The sequence below is a fragment of the Chanodichthys erythropterus genome, chromosome 4 (genome assembly GCF_024489055.1).
Source record: "Chanodichthys erythropterus isolate Z2021 chromosome 4, ASM2448905v1, whole genome shotgun sequence".
NCBI classification, from domain to species: domain Eukaryota; kingdom Metazoa; phylum Chordata; class Actinopteri; order Cypriniformes; family Xenocyprididae; genus Chanodichthys; species Chanodichthys erythropterus.
In genome coordinates, this window is record NC_090224.1 from 37,850,462 (window position 1) to 37,869,417 (window position 18,956).

General features: G+C 38.7%; 1 protein-coding gene across 1 annotated transcript; it reads left to right on the forward strand.

Annotated features, from left to right (window-relative positions):
- Positions 1-4,180: 4,180 nt before the first annotated feature.
- Positions 4,181-14,508, forward strand: LOC137019438 (BTB/POZ domain-containing protein 9-like). The gene is made up of 11 exons (XM_067384898.1): positions 4,181-4,319; positions 4,459-4,653; positions 6,177-6,540; positions 7,617-7,884; positions 8,008-8,227; positions 8,346-8,465; positions 9,954-10,063; positions 10,153-10,342; positions 10,877-10,984; positions 13,667-13,745; positions 13,828-14,508. Exons 2-11 carry the CDS (start codon positions 4,466-4,468, stop codon positions 13,879-13,881), a joined length of 1,701 nt encoding a protein of 566 aa, XP_067240999.1. The 5' UTR covers positions 4,181-4,319; positions 4,459-4,465; the 3' UTR covers positions 13,882-14,508.
- Positions 14,509-18,956: the final 4,448 nt, after the last annotated feature.

Genomic DNA, 18,956 nt, shown 5'->3' on the forward strand with positions numbered 1-18,956 from the left:
CTTTTAGCATTTTAAAGCACCAGATGACTTAAAATAATTCTAACTGAACTGTCATATTGAATTGAATGCAATAATTGGCATTTGTATTCATATTCATGGTCAATGATCTGTTATGAAAGTATGATGACTTTTTGTAGATTTCTTTTTCTGACACCTTTAATATTTCAAAGGTCTCTGAGCAATAAAAAAAGAATGATATTGCATAAACTATTTAACTTTAATTTTTAAACTTCATTTAAATGTGATGTCAGTCAAGGGGTAAACCCTGCAGAAAACCAGAGTAACTGGAAAATCTGTTATGATTGCACATTCTTCATAACTGAGGTCATAAAGACAGTTCTGCTTTCTGAGGATTAACGTGAAAAACAAACAAACAAAAAAAACAGACTGACATATCAAGAAAAATAATGTAGATGGGGAAGTTCATAAAGAAAGTGAAAAACACTTCTCACATATTTCTCTGACAGCCCAGGAGTCTTACATGACTGAAAGAGCTGAAACAGGGGGTTTTGAGTCTGGAGGGCTGGAGAACGCTGTTCATGTTAATCTCATCAGCTGTGTTAATCTGAGAGAGGCTCAGCATAATCCCTGTGGATGAGCATCTGTGCACCTGTATGAGCTGCGAGATCTACTGACTCACCTGTCCTGATGGCCTACATTCACAACAGATAACCATCTGTCTAACTAAACACTTGCAGAAAAAACAGCTTGTCACTGGGGAAGAACCCTTAAAGGGACATCTTATTAACTTATTTACCCCTAAAGGTTCATAATTTTACCTTAAAAGTATTTATTAACATTCTAAGGTACTAGTTGCGGCCTAATGGTTAGAGAGTTGAACTTGTAACCCGAAGGTTGCAGGATTGAGTCTCAGTAACGGCAGAAAATGTAGGTGAGTGGATGAACAGCACTCTCTTCCACTCACATTACCCGCAACTAAAATGCCCTTGAGCAAGGCACCTAATCCCCAAATGTGCCGCTGCAAAAACATGTCACAAAGTTGTACTTTCAAGGGTTCTGCCTCAGTGAAAAGCTCTTGTACCCTTTAGGGTAAATCTTGAAATTTTAAGGCTGTTTAGAGCTAGCTTTGTGACTCCTTTCTTGAGTTTTCCTATATGTTTCTTTGTGTGTTCTTTCAGGACACTGAGAGTGGACGGCAGTGGTTCAGAGCCATTCCCTGCTGATCTGAACGTGGGCGAGAAGATTAAAGATGAGCTGGATTAAGGCCTTTTCTCTCTCCTGAGATCTTGGATATATATCGGGAAACATTTCCACACAAACATCAACACCACAATGCTTAAAAGAGCTTAGAAGTCTGAAAATAACACCTGTCTTTGTATATTTGTTTGTCTGTTAATCTGTTACTTCTCTTTTTATAGCATGATCTTTCTATTGGTTTTGATACGTAACAAAAAAGAGAAGGCATTTCAGATTTCTTCTTATATCCTGTAATCTATTCACCAGAAATCAGGCTCCTATCATACTCCCATCTTTATTTATCAGGAGCCTGTTATTGTGACTTACTACCTGTTAGAAATATTTAATCTTGAATATCATTTTACAGTGTGTCTCATACATATCCTCTTACAATTATTTTGTGAATTTGTGGTACATTGTAGTCATAGTCTATTTGTGTGGAAGATGCCTGAGCCCTTGAGATTTCTGCATGAATTTCATTTCAAATGTGATCTGATCCTAAAAATAAAGACTGTTTTAAACACGCACCCTTCTGCAGTGTCTCAGTAACGCAGCTGTATTAGTAATCCAGAGTCATAGGCTGACAGGAGTGACTCGAGTTTGGTCATGAAATAAAGAGTCAGTTTACTATAGCTGTTGGTAAGAGATTTCAGAGGAGTTATTGAAGTTGAACATGAATTCATTATTTATATGTCATTTTAAACCTGTATCTTGTATCTTGTTTGTTCCTTGTCAAATTCACTCAAATCCTTACGCTAACCCATTTTTTCTGCTTCTAACACATCAACTTTGAGGACAAAATGTTCACTTGCTGCCTAATACAGTAGTCAACATTTGAAGTGTATCAAAGCCGTTCATCAAAGTTGTCCTAAAACCTTCTTCTTAGGACAACTTAGTTCTTAGAACAACTTTGATTAACTTTTTTGATCCACTTTAAATGTTGACTACTGTATATCCACCCACTAACTGGTGCCATGATGAAGAGATGATCAGTGTTATTCACTTCACCTGTCAGTGCTCATGATGTTATGCCTGATTGGTGTATATGTTCTGAAACAGCTTTAAATAGAGGGATCTGCCTACCCTGTACATTTTTCATGGAAACTATATAGCCACTATGGTATTTTATTAAATCTGTTTGTTTGGTGCTGATCAGTACAGTGTAAGAGGTATTATGGAAGAGACGCGCTCTGACCGACATTAGAAATTAAACAACGCCTCCTAATGGACAACAGTGAGAAACACGCTTCTTTTTAGAGAAGCAACCTTTTGCTAGTGAACATCTGTCATGCGCATGATTTATAAATCGAGGGAACAAAATAGTTAATCGTGTGCACAGTTTAGTAAATCAAGGGAATGAATTAGTAAGTCATGCGCACGATTAAATTTTTTTTCTTGCATGGGCTCTGTATAAACTTATTTTTACCTGCACCAAAAACAAAGCGGTTCACCGTGAGTACCTATATCGGGGCTTGAACTGGCAACAAAATGGAAGGGCATTATTTGAAGTCTACTTAACTCCTGAATCACCTCAGCTGTAAAATGTTCATATTATACATGTTTTTATTTTTCTTTCTGAAATACACATAAGCTCAAAACAGTGTTTTAATGAGCACACTTCCCTGTCTCCAACCCACAGGCTTTTTCACACAGCTCAAGTGTATTTACTTCATGGTAAAATATACAGTCCATGACATTTTCTCCAACACCATCACTATCATCAGTGCTGTCATGATACCGGACTTAAATATCTAAATACTGAACTGATACCACTGAAAAAAACCCTGAACAGAAAAAGTAATTGATGATGTGGTGACAAATCAGGTCCTCCTCAAAATCGGGCCTCTGTTGGGACCCCACAGATCTCATTGGCTAAAATTACTTTTAATAGGCACTCTCTAAAATGCCTGATTACAATTCCTACAAAATCATGATAAATGCTATTTGTGTACTATGTTATAATGACCATTAATGTATAGAGGGTATGCACGTGATGTCACCGTCAGCCGTTGTGACTGCGGTTAGACCCATTGAGTGGCAAAAGACTGCGTGAATTTCAGCGTGAATGCCGTGAAAAACACACAAAACACATCTAAAATGGGAAAGAGCTTTGCGACTGACTGTACAAAATACAAATAGATCTGACAAAAATCTGAGGTATATTTTTACAGACTGCTGAAATCTACAGAAAAGAGAAGCAATGGATTGCTGCAATTAAACAACTGGACTCCAGGCAGCAAAACGTAGGTTTGCAGTTATCATCTTTTGAATGAATTTTGAGGTAAAATCATATATTGTATTGTTATATTGTATTGACAACTCCTTAATTAAATTTACCATCTTATATTCTACATAATTGGATGTTTTTAAATAAACACTGACAAAAACTATAAAAGTGTTAGGGCTGGACAATATGATGACATAACACTGATATAAGTGATCACCCAGATTTAGACCTAGCCTACCTATGTTATATAAAGTGTTCACAGGTAAATTTGTTTTATGTATTTCCCCGGCGTCGAAATCAGGCACATATAAATGTCAGGAAACACGATTCCAGGCTGCATGTCAGTATCCATGGATCTTTGGTAAATTGTAAGGAACACTATATTGAGTCCAACCGTTAGTTTAAACTGATAATCGTTTGTTTTACTCACGTTTTCACAGTTTCCTCTATTAAATCCAGTAATGCAGCACTCTTTTGCCACTCAGTCCGGCTGAGGGGGTGTATTCCGGCGGGAAAGTGACGTCAATGCATACCCTCTATTATTTATGTGCTAGCATACAGATACCCGATTAGCCTGATAGCTTATTTAGCTTATTATGCACTATATAGTAAGCTATACACATTTTAAATTAATATCGATCAAAAGCACTTGGTATATTCAACTGATAGTTGATAATAGAGACCCGATTTCAAGGGAGGACCGCTCCCAGAGGGCGCTGCTGTGCGTTCCGCTTCTGGCAACACACATCAACATCCGGGTCACGCTCATATCGGCCAGTGTCGCTCCACAAGATGTCCAGCATCAAAATAGCAGCGTTTTTTTTAAATTAGATAAACAGTATTCGCTGCGATTCCACTGTGACTATAACCTGGAGCTCTACTGAATCTGCTGCTGGTATGTGATCATCAGCTCCCTCACGGACACTGTTATCGATCGATGATGTGATCAGTGTGTGTGATGATGGCATATGTGACGTGTGTGTGAGTGTGTTCATGTCAGTGTACTGACGCGTCGCGCTCACTCTCCTCCTCAGATGCGCGATGAGCAGCAACAGTCACCCTCTGCGGCCGCTGCCCTCCGTGTCGGAGATCGATCACGTGCACCTGCTGTCCGAGCAGCTGGGCTCGCTGGTGTCGGGACAGGAGTACAGTGACGTCACCTTCCTCGTAGAGCAAAAGCGCTTTCCTGCGCATCGCGTCATTCTCGCGGCACGATGCCACTATTTCAGGTAGAGTTCTTTATAGCAGCTCTTCTATATAGCACCTGTGCTGGACCCCAGCTCTCCCTCATCAACACACCTGACTGTTAAAACATAATTACTGTTAAAACATAATTAAAAACTACTAACAGAATTAATAACACTATCCAGAGCACCGAGACACTCTATTAAACACCTCAAAAAGATTGTAAATGTCTCAAGCTCGTTAGAGTATATCATTAGAGAAGTGTTCTTTTATTTATGAACACCCTAGCAACCATATAGCAACACCCCAGCAACAGTCTAGGACCCAGCCAAAATGTAATAACCACCTAGCAACACTTAAGCAAACACCAGAACATCTGTTCTGACTTAGAGGTGCAATATGTAAGAATTTTGCAGTAAAATATCCAAAATCCACTAGGCCAGTGTTACATATTTAGTTCACTTGAGTACTTACAATATCCTAAATGTTTCCAACTATTTGTAAATCATGAGAAAATTGTGATTTCAACCAAGGCTCCGGGACGTGTGAGGAGTCGCCTGTCAATTGCGTCATACCCGCGTTACCCTCGGCTTCCGGTTTTATTTTGTAGAAACCATGAAAACACCAAAGACGCTTTAAAATATTACGTTTTAATAGACAAGGGAACAACTGTTTTGATATATTTATAGACAGAAAACGAATTGTTGTTATATAGCTCAACACGTTTAGTCTTATTGTTTAAATCTAATCTTCTTTATTTTTTACGAGTACCATGCTTTACCATGCCTCAGAGAAAAACACTATTTTGTGAAGTAGCTAACATAGCATAATCAGATGCAGCTTTATTTTTATTAATAGTAATATTTAATTTTCTCCATCATACAATACGTTTTAAACTTAGTTGCATGCCATTTATCAACACAAGCCATCCAGCATTATATATGATATTGTAAAATCGATCTATCTTACTGCAGTGTGTAACAGTGTCTCACAGCAGCCGCCGAGCGAACGCACAGAGTAACATTATAACATCATTTTCAACACACTCAAATGTATCTAATATAATAAACAGAGCTGCGTTACCTCATACTCATGAATGGAAAAGTGGAAGCGGCGCCGGCGACTGTGTCATAATAAAAGACCCGCTGCTCGTGAGGCGTGTTGATCAATCGCTCCAGCTCCTCGTTCAGCTCCACAACACTCGCTCCTGCTCTGCTTCATACTACAGTAACGTTAATAATCACATCCATGAACATGATTTCTTCCCGAGTCCTATCCCTATTCTATTCCACCGTCCATTGAGGTGAAGACCACATGTCCCAAGATTCCACGCTCAAACTTGGCGTCATCAAGCTACGCCTTTGTTTTGAATATACAATTTTACATATTGCACCTTTAACTTCAAATTTAATTAGATTTTTAATTTTAAAACGAATTTTTAAGACAAGCCAACATAGAATTTCTTTCAAACTTTTCAAAGTAGTTCATTAAGATTAGATTCTGTTCACCCAAGTCTGCTATCAGTGTTCGGGATCTTCTTATTTATTTCATTTTATATTTTCCTCAGGGCTCTTCTGTACGGTGGGATGAAGGAGTCCCAGCCGCAGGCCGAGGTGTGTTTGGAGGACACGCGTGCCGAAGCCTTCGGGATGCTGCTGCAGTATCTGTACACGGGCAGAGCCAGTCTCAGCTCCGCACGTGAGGATGTTCTGCTGGACTTCCTGGGCCTGGCCAACCGCTACGGCCTGCAGCTGCTGGAGGACTCCACCTCCGAGTTCCTGCGGACGGTGCTCAACACGCAGAACGTGTGTCTGGTGTTCGACGTGGCCACTCTGTACTCGCTGAGCGCCCTCTCCGCCGCCTGCTGCTGCTACATGGACCGGCACGCTCCGGACGTCCTGCTGTCAGACGGGTTCATGACGCTGTCTAAGGTAGCGCAATCCAGGACATGAGGGAATGATCTTATTACTTTCACACAGTGACACCAACATCAGTACAATCAAACATACACATTTTCAGGAGGAGTGACATGGTTACTCTGTAAAAAACCTTTAACTCAACAAAATGAAAAGAATTTTGAACATGGCTTAAGCAAATTTTCAGATTTCTGTATGCAAATTAGGACATATTTAATTAGATAATGCCTCATTTGCATATTCATATATAAAATTTCAACTTGTAATACTGAACAGTTGTCTGTGATTAATGAACTGGTTATGGCGATATCTATCAGTTAATTTTTCACCTTATTTACCTGTGGTGTGTCTAGCCTTAATCGGTCATTAAAATGTAGTGATCAAATCAAGGCCATGTGGGCTACTAGTTAACTAATAATGAAATATCAGTTTTGTCATCTTACCAATAGTTCACTTCACACAGTAAAAATGTTTAAAGCATAATAGCAAATAAAATCAGATATTGACAATATCACATATGAACATTATTTTCTCATTAAATATTATTCAGAAGTGCGTCACATTCTTTATGCAATTTCTTATTGAAAAAATATTACAATTATTCAAAACAAATTATGCAACCAAATCGATCAGAAATCACAGCCAATCAGAAGAGAGTGTGGGCGGAGTCTCTATAAGAACACTGCACTCGCAACCAAATCAATCAAAAATTATAGCCAATCAGAAGAGCATGTGGGCGGAGTCTCTGCAGGTGCAGTGCACTCACAATAAACAAATTCATAAATATTATTCCACTTTAAAATTATTAAAAGTACATACTGAGTGACTGAAACAATCTTTAGTTTAAATGTTCTTATTGCTGAGTTGAATTATCCATTGTTTTCAGTATGGCTATATAGGTCACGCAAAATGACATTCAGACTCGCATTAAAATCTTTTAGCATTAAATGAAGCACACGATCAGTACCTGAGATGATGCTGTTAGGACAAAAGCTCTGATTAACATGGAAAAGATTCATTTTATGGTGTCATGTCTGGTTAGGACACAGCGTTACCCAGTTTAAATGTGATTATTTTATTTTTCCCCACAGGCGGCTCTGCTGACGGTCGTTCAGAGAGACTCTTTCGCAGCCAGCGAGCGGGAGATTTTCCAGGCTTTGTCTCGCTGGTGTCGGCAGAATGGCGAAGGGCCGGCCACACAGGAAGTGATGTCAGCGGTGCGTCTGCCGCTCATGACGCTGACGGAGATGCTGAACGTGGTGCGTCCCTCGGGTCTGGTCAGTCCAGATGACCTTCTGGACGCCATCAAGACGCGCTCCGAAAGCCGAGACATGGACCTGAACTACCGCGGCATGCTGAGTAAGTCTGAGGTTTTCAACAAACTCACAACGAGAGTTTCCAAGAGGAAAAATGTGATCTCTAAAATGTGTAAAAGTGTTCTGGAGCCGCTGTGTGACAGTGATGACGTGTGTGTGTGTGCAGTTCCCGAGGAGAACATCGCCACCATGAAGTACGGCGCTCAGGTGGTCAAAGGCGAGCTGAAGTCAGCGCTACTCGACGGAGACACGCAGAACTACGACCTGGACCACGGCTTTTCCAGACACCCCATAGAGGAGGACGGACGCGCCGGGATCCAGATCAAACTCGGCCAGGCCTTCATCATCAACCACATCCGCATCCTCCTGTGGGACCGAGACAGCCGGTGAGATTCCTGAAGATCTCACACCAGAGTGTGCTTGGTCATCATCAAGGTTTTGCTTGGTTTTGTTTGAAAGCTTGTTGTATGTTATTGAGTTCTTCGTCGTCTTCCTGTCCTGCAGCTCGTACTCGTATTACATCGAGGTGTCCATGGATGAGCTGGATTGGGTTCGAGTGGTGGATCACTCCAAGTTCCTGTGCCGCTCCTGGCAGAATCTGTTCTTCTCTCCTCGTGTCTGCAGGTAAAGCATTGATCAAGGTCTTCTTGACCACAGTTCAGATTATTCTGGCCATGAACTGACATTTTCAGGTGTCAGAACTGGTCATCACATGAACCTGGTGAACCAATACAAATATTGCTTTACCTTCATGCTATAAACATAAAAAGAGAACTCATCACTAATAAACACTGTGATATCATTAATAATTCTGCATATTGTTTTCCATTATTACAGAGAGGGACATATAAAGTTCTATTATTTGAAGAGGCAATAGTTAATAATCATTTTAATATATTGACAGCCTTAAGCTTCATCTGAAAACATTAATTTGTATACAAAAGTGTGCTGTGAACATTATTCTATCTAGATATTATTAGTTAAATTATCTATAACCTATATATAGCAGGTTAGCTTACATAGCTTTCCTTTCTGAGGGGGTGAATGAAGTTAGAGGTTGATATCTTGGCTTTGTGAGTTATGCATACAGCAGATCTCTTGTTATGAATATGGTCAGTTTCCAAGTGTTTATATCCAGAAGAAGTGATCTTGGGATATTCTCTTCTATCTAGTGTATTTTACTGCGCTTCTGCAGGGGGATGCATTCATGAAGACTTTTGCCTGTTGTTCATCAATTATTGGCACAATAATTAAAAAGATATGTTTTAATTACAGTTGTTATTGAGTCATTGAGTCATGCAGTTCAATCCAAGTTGAGTCTGGAGTCATTAGTTCTCAAGACAGGTCATGTGACTGGATTCCTGCTCCTCTGGTACATGTCATCTGGAAATTACATAAAAAAACAAGACTTAAGTTTTTTTTCTATCAGTTGTTCTCTTCCTTTCTTGTATGTCATTAATATACAGTATTTCATGTCGATTAAATAAAAAAAGTGTGTAACAAGGTTATTATTGTTGACTAAAACTAATACTAAAAAAATCGTTAAAAGGTTTATAAAAAACCTGAAACAAAATAACCCTTTGCTGAAAAAAATTAAATGTATATTAAAAAAGTTAAACTTTAATAAAATATGTATATTTCAGCCAGCTGTCAGTGCAACATTTCACATGTCTGTTTAGTTTAACTTGATGTACTAAACTAAATAAACCCAAACTAAATAAAAATTAATAAAAACTACATGGACATATTTTAAATAATGACAAAAACACACAAAAATTACTAAAACTTAAAATTAAAGTGAAAACAGAAAATGTGAAAATAAAAATCTAATTCAAAATAGTAAAATAACACTGGTGTGTGATGAAGCACAGCTATTATTCCTTTGATTTTTCATAATTACTAAACATTCTCAAAACAAGTCATTATTGTTAATTTTGTAATACAGTCCAGCACTAACTTTGATTAAGTTTTGATTCATATTACTGATTTAAAAAGCTGTCAACAAATGAACAGCTGCACATGCTGTCAGTCACGGACTCTACCGTCAGCATCACGATGAGAGCGTTGTGTTTCCTGCAGCAGCTGTATTTAACGGTGGTCTTCATGTCTCAGGTACGTGCGGATCGTAGGAACACACAACACCGTCAATAAAGTCTTCCATCTGGTGGCCTTCGAGTGCATGTTCACCAACCGTCCGTTCACTCTGGAGAAAGGCCTGCTGGGTAAGTCTTGGTGCCAGTGCTGAGATTTAATCTGTAGCCGTTGAGTTTGTGATATTTGAATGAATGGATTGTCCTGCTCGTGTCTGTAGTGCCCAGTGAAAACGTGGCCACCATCTCCGCGTGTGCTAGCGTGATCGAGGGCGTGAGTCGCTGCAGAAACGCCCTCCTGAACGGAGACACGCGCAACTACGACTGGGACTCGGGATACACGTGTCATCAGCTGGGCTCCGGAGCCATCGTCATTCAGCTGGCCCAGCCCTACATCATCAGCTCACTGCGGTACGACTGTGTGTATGTGAGAGTGTGTGTGAGACAGTGTGTGTGTTTTTGTGATTTATGAGGACACATATTTGTATAATGACATGGGTATTACACTGGTATTACAACGTAAGTATGAAATATGAGGACATTTCATAAGTCCTCATATTTAAAATAGTTTTAAAAACATACTAAACAATGTTTTATTAAAAATGTAAAAAATGCAGAATGTTTTCTGTGATGGGCAGGTTTAGGGGCAGAGTTTGTACAGTATAAAAACCATTACACCTATGGAGAGTCCTCACTTTGATAGCAAAACAAACCTGTGTGTGTGTGTGTGTGTGTGTCATTCAGCCCTATGTCATCAGCTCACTTCGGTACATTCACTTCTCAGTTATTGATCCACTGTGCAGTTCAGTTAAATATGTTCATTTTTATTCATTACAGGAATGTCTAAGCACAAGGTATAATAAATGGAAAAAAAACATGACCAATATTTGGTGGAAAGTGTTTTTTTATTTTTTTTATTTTGTCAGTGTTTCTTGTTTGTTTCAGGCTGTTGCTGTGGGACTGTGACGAACGCTCGTACAGTTACTACATCGAGGTGTCTACTAACCAGCAGCAGTGGACTAAAGTGGTGGACCGCACAAAACTGTCCTGTCGGTGAGCAGCATCTCTTCTGTCATCCTCTGCTCAAGAACACACACTCATACTGCAGATTCATTTGGACTCACTCTCAGATCGCTTACCTAACAAAGATAAGACAGAAAATGTAAATAAGTAGTGATGCACCAAAAAGGACAGAAACCATTGACCGGTGATGTTTAATTAGTGTTTCTTCAATACTGTGTTTTGACTGTGTCATTATCTGTTTTCTGCAAACAACATGTCAGCCGTGTGGACGCTAAAGGCCCGTTCACACCAAGAATGATAACTATAAAGATAAGTATATTTGCGTCCACACCAATGAATGATAACGGTCTGTTTATTCTAAGCTCACACGCTGCGTTTTTTTAAAGGTGCCCTAGAATTAAAAATTGAATTTATCTTGGCATAGTTGAATAACAAGAGTTCAGTACATGGAAATGACATACAGTGAGTCTCAAACTCCATTGTTTCCTCCTTCTTGTGTAAATCTCATTTGTTTAAAAGACCTCCGAAGAACAGGCGAATCTCAACATAACACCGACTGTTACGTAACAGTCGGGATCATTAATATGTACGCCCCCAATATTTGCATATGCCAGCCCATGTTCAAGGCATTAGACAAGCCAGTATTAACGTCTGGATCTGTGCACAGCTGAATCATCAGACTAGGTAAGCAAGCAAGAACAATAGAGAAAATGGCAGATGGAGCAATAATAACTGACATGATCCATGATATCATGATATTTTTAGTGATATTTGTAAATTGTCTTTCTAAATGTTTCGTTAGCATGTTGCTAATGTACTGTTAAATGTGGTTAAAGTTACCATCGTTTCTTACTGTATTCACAGAGACAAGACTTGTCATTTTTAAACACTTGCAGTCTGTATAATTCATAAACACAACTTCATTCTTTATAAATCACTCCAACAGTGTGTAATGTTAGCTTTAGCCACGGAGCATAGCCTCAAACTCATTCAGAATCAAATGTAAACATCCAAATAAATACCATACTTACGCGATTAGACATGCTGCATGACGAACACTTTGTAAAGATCCATTTTGAGGGTTATATTAGCTGTGTGAACTTTGTTTATGCTGGTTAAGGCAAGTGCGAGCTCCGGGGCGGGGAGTATGAGATTTAAAGGGGCCAAAGCCTGAATTGGCGCATATTTAATGATGCCCCAAAATAGGCAATTAAAAAAATGAATAAAAAAAAATCGATGGGGTATTTTGAGCTGAAACTTCACAGACACATTCAGGGCACACCTTAGACTTATATTACATCTTTTAAAAAGACGTTCTATGGCACCTTTAAAGTGTGTACAACATGTTTTTGCTGTTCTTGTTGTATTTACACGGCTTTATCCAGCAGATGTCCTCAGCACGCTATGTTTCGAGTGAATAGCTACTGTAATCGATCTAATCTAAGAGTAAATTTAGCTGCCAAAGTCAATATAGTGGAATCAAAACAGCACCCTGTCTTTTTCACTGCAACTTCAAAGGATGTAAGACAACTAGCGCTGAATAACTGAGGTCATTTTATTTTACACTGTTTGCTAGCCTCACATAATCACTTCTCAACATTTATTCCAAGGGTATGACTGATTGATTGTTTTCCATATCCATTTTCTTTAAAGTATCCTTGAAAAGGGGTTTGACTTGTGAAACAGTGGTGGATTTTTCTGGACCTCTGCAATTAACTTTTTAAATGATCAAAATGCGTGAGCCTTTAAATTAGAATGGATTCTGATTGGCTGTCAGGGTTTTATTGTTCAACAGCTGGGAAAAAATCGTTCTGAAAGTGATCCCAATGATATCGTTCCTCTATGTTGTTATCGTTATAGGTGTGGTGTGGACAGGGCTGTTCTTTGATATTTAGAACAATTTTTAGAACTAAATCTTTATCGTTCTCTTCATAGTTATCATTCTTGGTGTGAACGGGCCATAAAAGACTGGGTCAACCATATCAATCTCTCGCTTTTCATGGATAATCGGTGGATTCTTAAATGATTAGTTCACCCTCATGTCATCCAAGATGTTCATGTCTTTTTTTCTTCAGTCGAAAAGAAATGAAGGTTTTTGAGGAAAACATTCCAGGATTTTTCTCCATATAGTGGACTTCACTGGGGTTCAACGGGTTGAAGGTCCAAATGTCAGTTTCAGTGCAGCTTCAAAGAGCTCTACATGATCCCAGACAAGGAATAAGAGTCTTATCTAGAGAAACCATCGATCATTTTCTAAAAAAAAAAATTATACACATTTTTTAACCACAAATGCTCATCTTGCACTGCTCTGCGATGCTCCACGCATTACGTAATCATGTTGGAAAGGTCAGAAATGCCATTTAATGACCTTAAACTTGATAGTTAGCTGTAAAAACAACTCTAGAGAGGAGCATTTTGATAAAAATATGCACTATATTAAATGTTGTCTTCATTAATGTATGTTTGAATGAATCCGTTAAGAAAATTTTAATTAAATTTAAACCATTGAAATGTTTGTTTCAACAATGAATTGGATTAGAAACAATTATATCATTAAAAAGATGATATAAAAACTATTTATTTAAAACTTTTTTATGTTTTATATAAAGAGTTAAATTTTCATTTTGGTGCATCACTAAAGACAATTTTCTGTAATTCTGCATTAATGTGTGTAGAGGATGTTTAATGTGACATCATCTGTGTGATCATCAGATCCTGGCAGACGCTCTCGTTCGACAAACACGCAGCGGCGTTCATTCGGATCGTGGGAACTCACAACACGGCCAATGAGGTGAGAGCGTGAGCTGAATAACAGCCCAGAGAATCAAAGCGCTGGTTTCTCCCTGACCTGACCTCTTCCCATGATTCCTCAGGTGTTTCACTGTGTGCACTTCGAGTGTCCATCACAGCTGGAGGGCAGCCCGTGACATCAGACCTCGTACCCGTCAGCGGTGCTGAACTGCACACTGGATCAGGACCGTCTAATCCTGACCGTCAGCACAGCTTCGACTTCTCAATAAGCTATCAGCTAATGTTTCATTTGTATTGCCCAGATTTTATTGGTTGATTTGTTAATTTTAAGTGTTATTTATTAGTAGATAATTTTCTTGATATTGTAAATGTCAGTTGATCTGAAGCATCATAAAACGTATTTATTCAAGAAAATGTTTTCTCCTATAATATATTCTGTTGCGCTGTAGGAATGGTAGCGTACCGAAACACTTATTCCGTTGAGTTTTAATATGATTCATCCTAACATATTAAATACACATTGTATTTGATCCTATTTGAATCAAAGTATAATTGATATTCTGTTCTGCTCAGTGTTGTATTTCTAGACTTTTTCCTCAACTTTTTTACGTGCGGTGATAATGGCCCTAGAAATAGATTGATAGTTGGTCCTCGGCTCTTCCAGTAGTCTTCCAGCGTGTCTGTGTTTGATCTGATGCTGGTCGTGACTCTACAGACACTACAGGTGCACATTTTGTAAGGCTGTAAATAGACTGAAGCGGTGCATATTTCTCTCGGTTTGTATCTGCTGAACTCACTCATCAATAAAGTGTTGATTTCCAAAAAACACACACTGAGTTATGGTTTGAATTTGGCGAGTAACTATAACTGTAGTCATGAATCGACTGAAGACTTTAGAGCAGATTCACTAAGAATGAGGGACCATTTACACATGGTGATGTGTTTTCTCTGATCAGACAGAGCAGTGCTTCCCAACCTGGAGTCCATGGGAGTATCAGAGATCAAAAGGAGATGCAATTCTTCGAGGTCAAATGTGGATGCACAAAAAAAACTTTTCATAGATGATCTCTATCAATGCTCCAAACAATCAAAACGAGCGGATAAAAACCTCATTGGATACGATATGTGGGCTTCAAGGTCTAAAGGTTGGGAACCACTGGGATGGAGAGTGTGCCTCTGAAGCGCTCTTGAGATGGATGTAAATCTGATCACTCGAACCACATTCCAAATGAAACTGGACAAGTGTAAATGCATCTGGTTGTTGAAACCCCATCTGTGGACTTTGTGTTTGGTAGGCTATACCTCAATTACATCATTGTCTTTGGTGAAACATTTCAAGAACATCTTGGGTGCTTGGAACAAGTCTCTAGGAAGTTGTATGATGCCAATGTGAAGAAACTTTCTACATGAAATTTATTTTCGAAGGACTGGACTCCTATTACCGTCACTTTATAAAGGGTTTTGCTGAAATTGCTCAGCTGTTGCATCATCTGACTGAAAGAGGCAGGAAGTTCCATTGGGGAATTGATTGTCAAACGGATGATGTATTGAATATGAAAACTCGCTGTGCGGAGATGAACTGATGTGGTGAACTGCATGGTAGTTCTGCATATATTTTCATGCAAATCTGGTTCATGTCCAAAACACCATGGTACTTTTTGGTGCTCTGTTGTAGGTTATGTGACACCTATACTGTAAAGTGTGAGGAGTGTAAGAGAGGCTATCTTTGGAAACAGTAATAAAATAATGGTTCCAATCTAGGGCTCCGCCTGCTTCCCACCCGCCCTACTTCCAGCTTCATGAAGTCAATTCAATTCAATTCAATTCAAATTTATTTGTATAGCGCTTTTCACGATACATATCATTTCAAAGCAGCTTTACAGAAAATGGATGTCAACATTACAATTTAAAGAATGTAGTTAGCAAATAATATACTTTAGGTAATTAATTACAATCACTGTTAACTGAAGGTAGAAGCAAAGAGCTCCTGGAAAATGAATTACATTAACAATAAATTAGGATATAGAGATTGTGCAATGTGAATGTTGATCCAGATGATTGCGTCTTCTGAAGTCCTCGCAGGAGCTGGCGCCGTCTCTTCACAGGTGATGGTCATCTGAGGTCTTCTTAAGAGGCTGGATCCAAACTGAAGCTGATGTCCTCTCTAGTCACCTCAGGGCGGGTGTCCCGAGGTAAAACAGAAAAGCAAAAGGAGAATAATTAGCGTAGCTGCTGTTCATAACTTTAAGCAAAGATAGTCATGTGCAGTTGATCTGGTATGAGATGCATTATGTGAATGCTTGGCTAAAGAGATGCGCCTTTAATCTAGATTTGAACTGGGTGAGCGAGTCTGAGCCCCTAACATTATCAGGAAGGCTATTCCAGAGTTTAGGAGCCAAATGTGAAAACGCTCTCCCTCCTTTAGTGGACTTAGCTATCCTAGGTACAACCAGAAGTCCAGAGTTTTGTGACCTTAGAGAGCGTGAAGGATTGTAGGGCGATAGAAGATCGGTTAAGTACACAGGAGCTAAACCATTTAGAGCCTTATAGGTCATTAGCAATACTTTATAATCGATACGGAACTTAATAGGTAACCAGTGTAGAGATGATAAGATTGGTGTTATATGATCATATTTTCTTGACCTGGTAAGAACTCTAGCAGCTGCATTTTGTACTAATTGTAGCTTGTTTATTGAGGAAGCAGGACAACCAGCTAATAATGCATTACAGTAATCTAGTCGAGACGTCATGAAAGCATGAACTAACTTTTCTGCATCAGAAATAGATAACATATTCCGTATTTTAGCAATGTTTCTGAGGTGAAAGAAGGCTGTTTTTGTAACATATGAAATATGATTTTCAAAGGACAAGTTGCTGTCTAATATAACACCCAGGTCTTTAACTGTCGAGGATGGAGTAACAGTACATCCTTCTAAATGCAGAATTGTAGTCTGAGAGATTCTGTGTACAGGTTTTTGGTCCAATAAGTAATACTTCAGTCTTATCTGAATTTAATAGAAGAAAATTACTAGTCATCCAATGTTTTAATTCTTTAACACACTCTGTCAGTTTGGATAATTTAGAGATTTCATCTGGTCGTGATGAAATATATAACTGAGTATCATCGGCATAGCAGTGGAAACTAATTCCATGTTTTCTTATAATATTGCCGAGTGGCAGCATGTAAATTGAAAATAGCAGAGGGCCTAACACAGATCCTTGCGGCACTCCATAGTTTACTATCGTTATCTTAGATTTTTCCCCGTTTATATAAACAAAATTGTGACGGTCTGATAGGTACGACTTAAACCACCGTAATGCCTGTCCCTGAATACCAGTGTAATATTGTAGTCGATCTAAGAGTATTATATGATCTATAGTGTCAAACGCAGCACTGAGATCAAGTAACACTAGTATTGAGACACAGCCTTGGTCAGAAGCTAGAAGCAAGTCGTTTGTAATTTTAACGAGCGCAGTTTCTGTGCTATGATGAGACCTGAATCCTGACTAGAATTTTTCATAGATAGAGTTTTTTTGCAAGAAGGAGCACAATTGGACCGACACTACTTTTTCTAGTATTTTAGACATAAATGGAAGATTTGAGATGGGTCTGTAATTTGCTAATACGTTTGGATCTAATTGTGGTTTCTTAATGAGAGGCTTAATAACTGCTAGCTTGAACGATCGTGGGACGTGACCTAGAGATAAAGACGAGTTGATAATATTGAGAAGAGGTTCTTCTGCTACAGGTAACAGTTCTTTCAGTAGTTTAGTGGGTATTGGATCTAATAAACATGTTGTTGGTTTAGACGCAGTAATAAGTTTATTTAGCTCTTCCTGTCCTATAGTTGTAAAGCACTGCAACTGTTCTTGAGGGGCGATAATTGAGGCTGAATCATAAAAATCTGTCAAAGGTTGTACATTTACAATTTTATTTCTGATACTTTCGATTTTTTCATTAAAGAAATTCATAAAGTCATCACTACTAAACTGTAATGAAACATTTTGTTCTGGTGATATCTGTTTATTTGTTAATCTAGCTACTGTACTAAATAAGAACCGTGGATTGTTTTGGTTATTCTCTATAAGTTTGCGAAGATGCTCAGCCCTGGCTGCTTTTAGAGTCTTTCTATAGCGGGATGAACTGTCTTTCCATGCGATTCTGAAGACCTCTAAACGAGTTTGTCTCCATTTGCGTTCTAGATTACGAGTTTCTCTTTTCATAGCGCGAGTAATACTGTTGTACCATGGAACAGTCTTTTCTCTCTAACCTTTTTTAATCTCATCGGTGCAACAGTATCTAATGTACTAGTAAAAATGGTGCACATACTGCTAGTCATTTCCTCAAGATCATTTGCGTGTTTGGGTACGATGAGCAGCTGAGACAGATCAGGCAGATTATTTGTGAATTTATCTATAGTTGTCGGGAGAATTGTTCTGCCTAGTCGATATCGTGGCGCAATTTGACAAATATCATCAGTATGCAGTACGCATGTTACAAGGTAGTGATCAGAGACGTCATCACTTTGCGGTAGAATTTCTATATCAGTAGGATTTATTCCATGTGATATAATTAAATCTAGAGTATGATTAAGACGGTGAGTGGGTCCAGTGACGTTTTGTTCGACCCCAAATGAGTTTAGTAAATCTGTAAACGCAGCCCCTAACGTATCATTTGTATTGTCTACATGAATGTTAAAATCTCCAACAATCAGCGCTTTATCAACGTTGACCAATAGGTCTGAGAGAAAGTCTGCAAACTCTTTTAGGAAATCAGCATAAGGCCCTGGAGGTCTATAAATGGTAGCAAGAGATAGTAGCGACTTTTTACTTATATCTGAGAGTGTAACATTTAGCATAAGAATTTCAAATGAATTAAACCTGTAGTTTGTTCTCTGAGTAACATTATCTCTCTATAGATTGTTGCTACACCACCGCCACGGCCAATCAGGCGGCATTTATTTTTATAACGGTAGCCAGGAGGACAAGACTCATTAAGACCAAAATAATCATTTGCTTTAAGCCATGTTTCAGTAAGGCAAATTACATCAAGACTTTTATCCGTGATAATTTCATTTATGATAACTGCCTTAGGTGTCAGCGATCTAATGTTTAGTAGCCCTAGTTTTAGAGATTGTTTTTGTTCAGTAATTTTACAAAAATCTGGTTTGATCACGATTAGGTTTTTTCTAGATCCTTTATTTTTATTGTTAAACCTCACTATTCGGGGAATAGACACAGTTTCTATAGA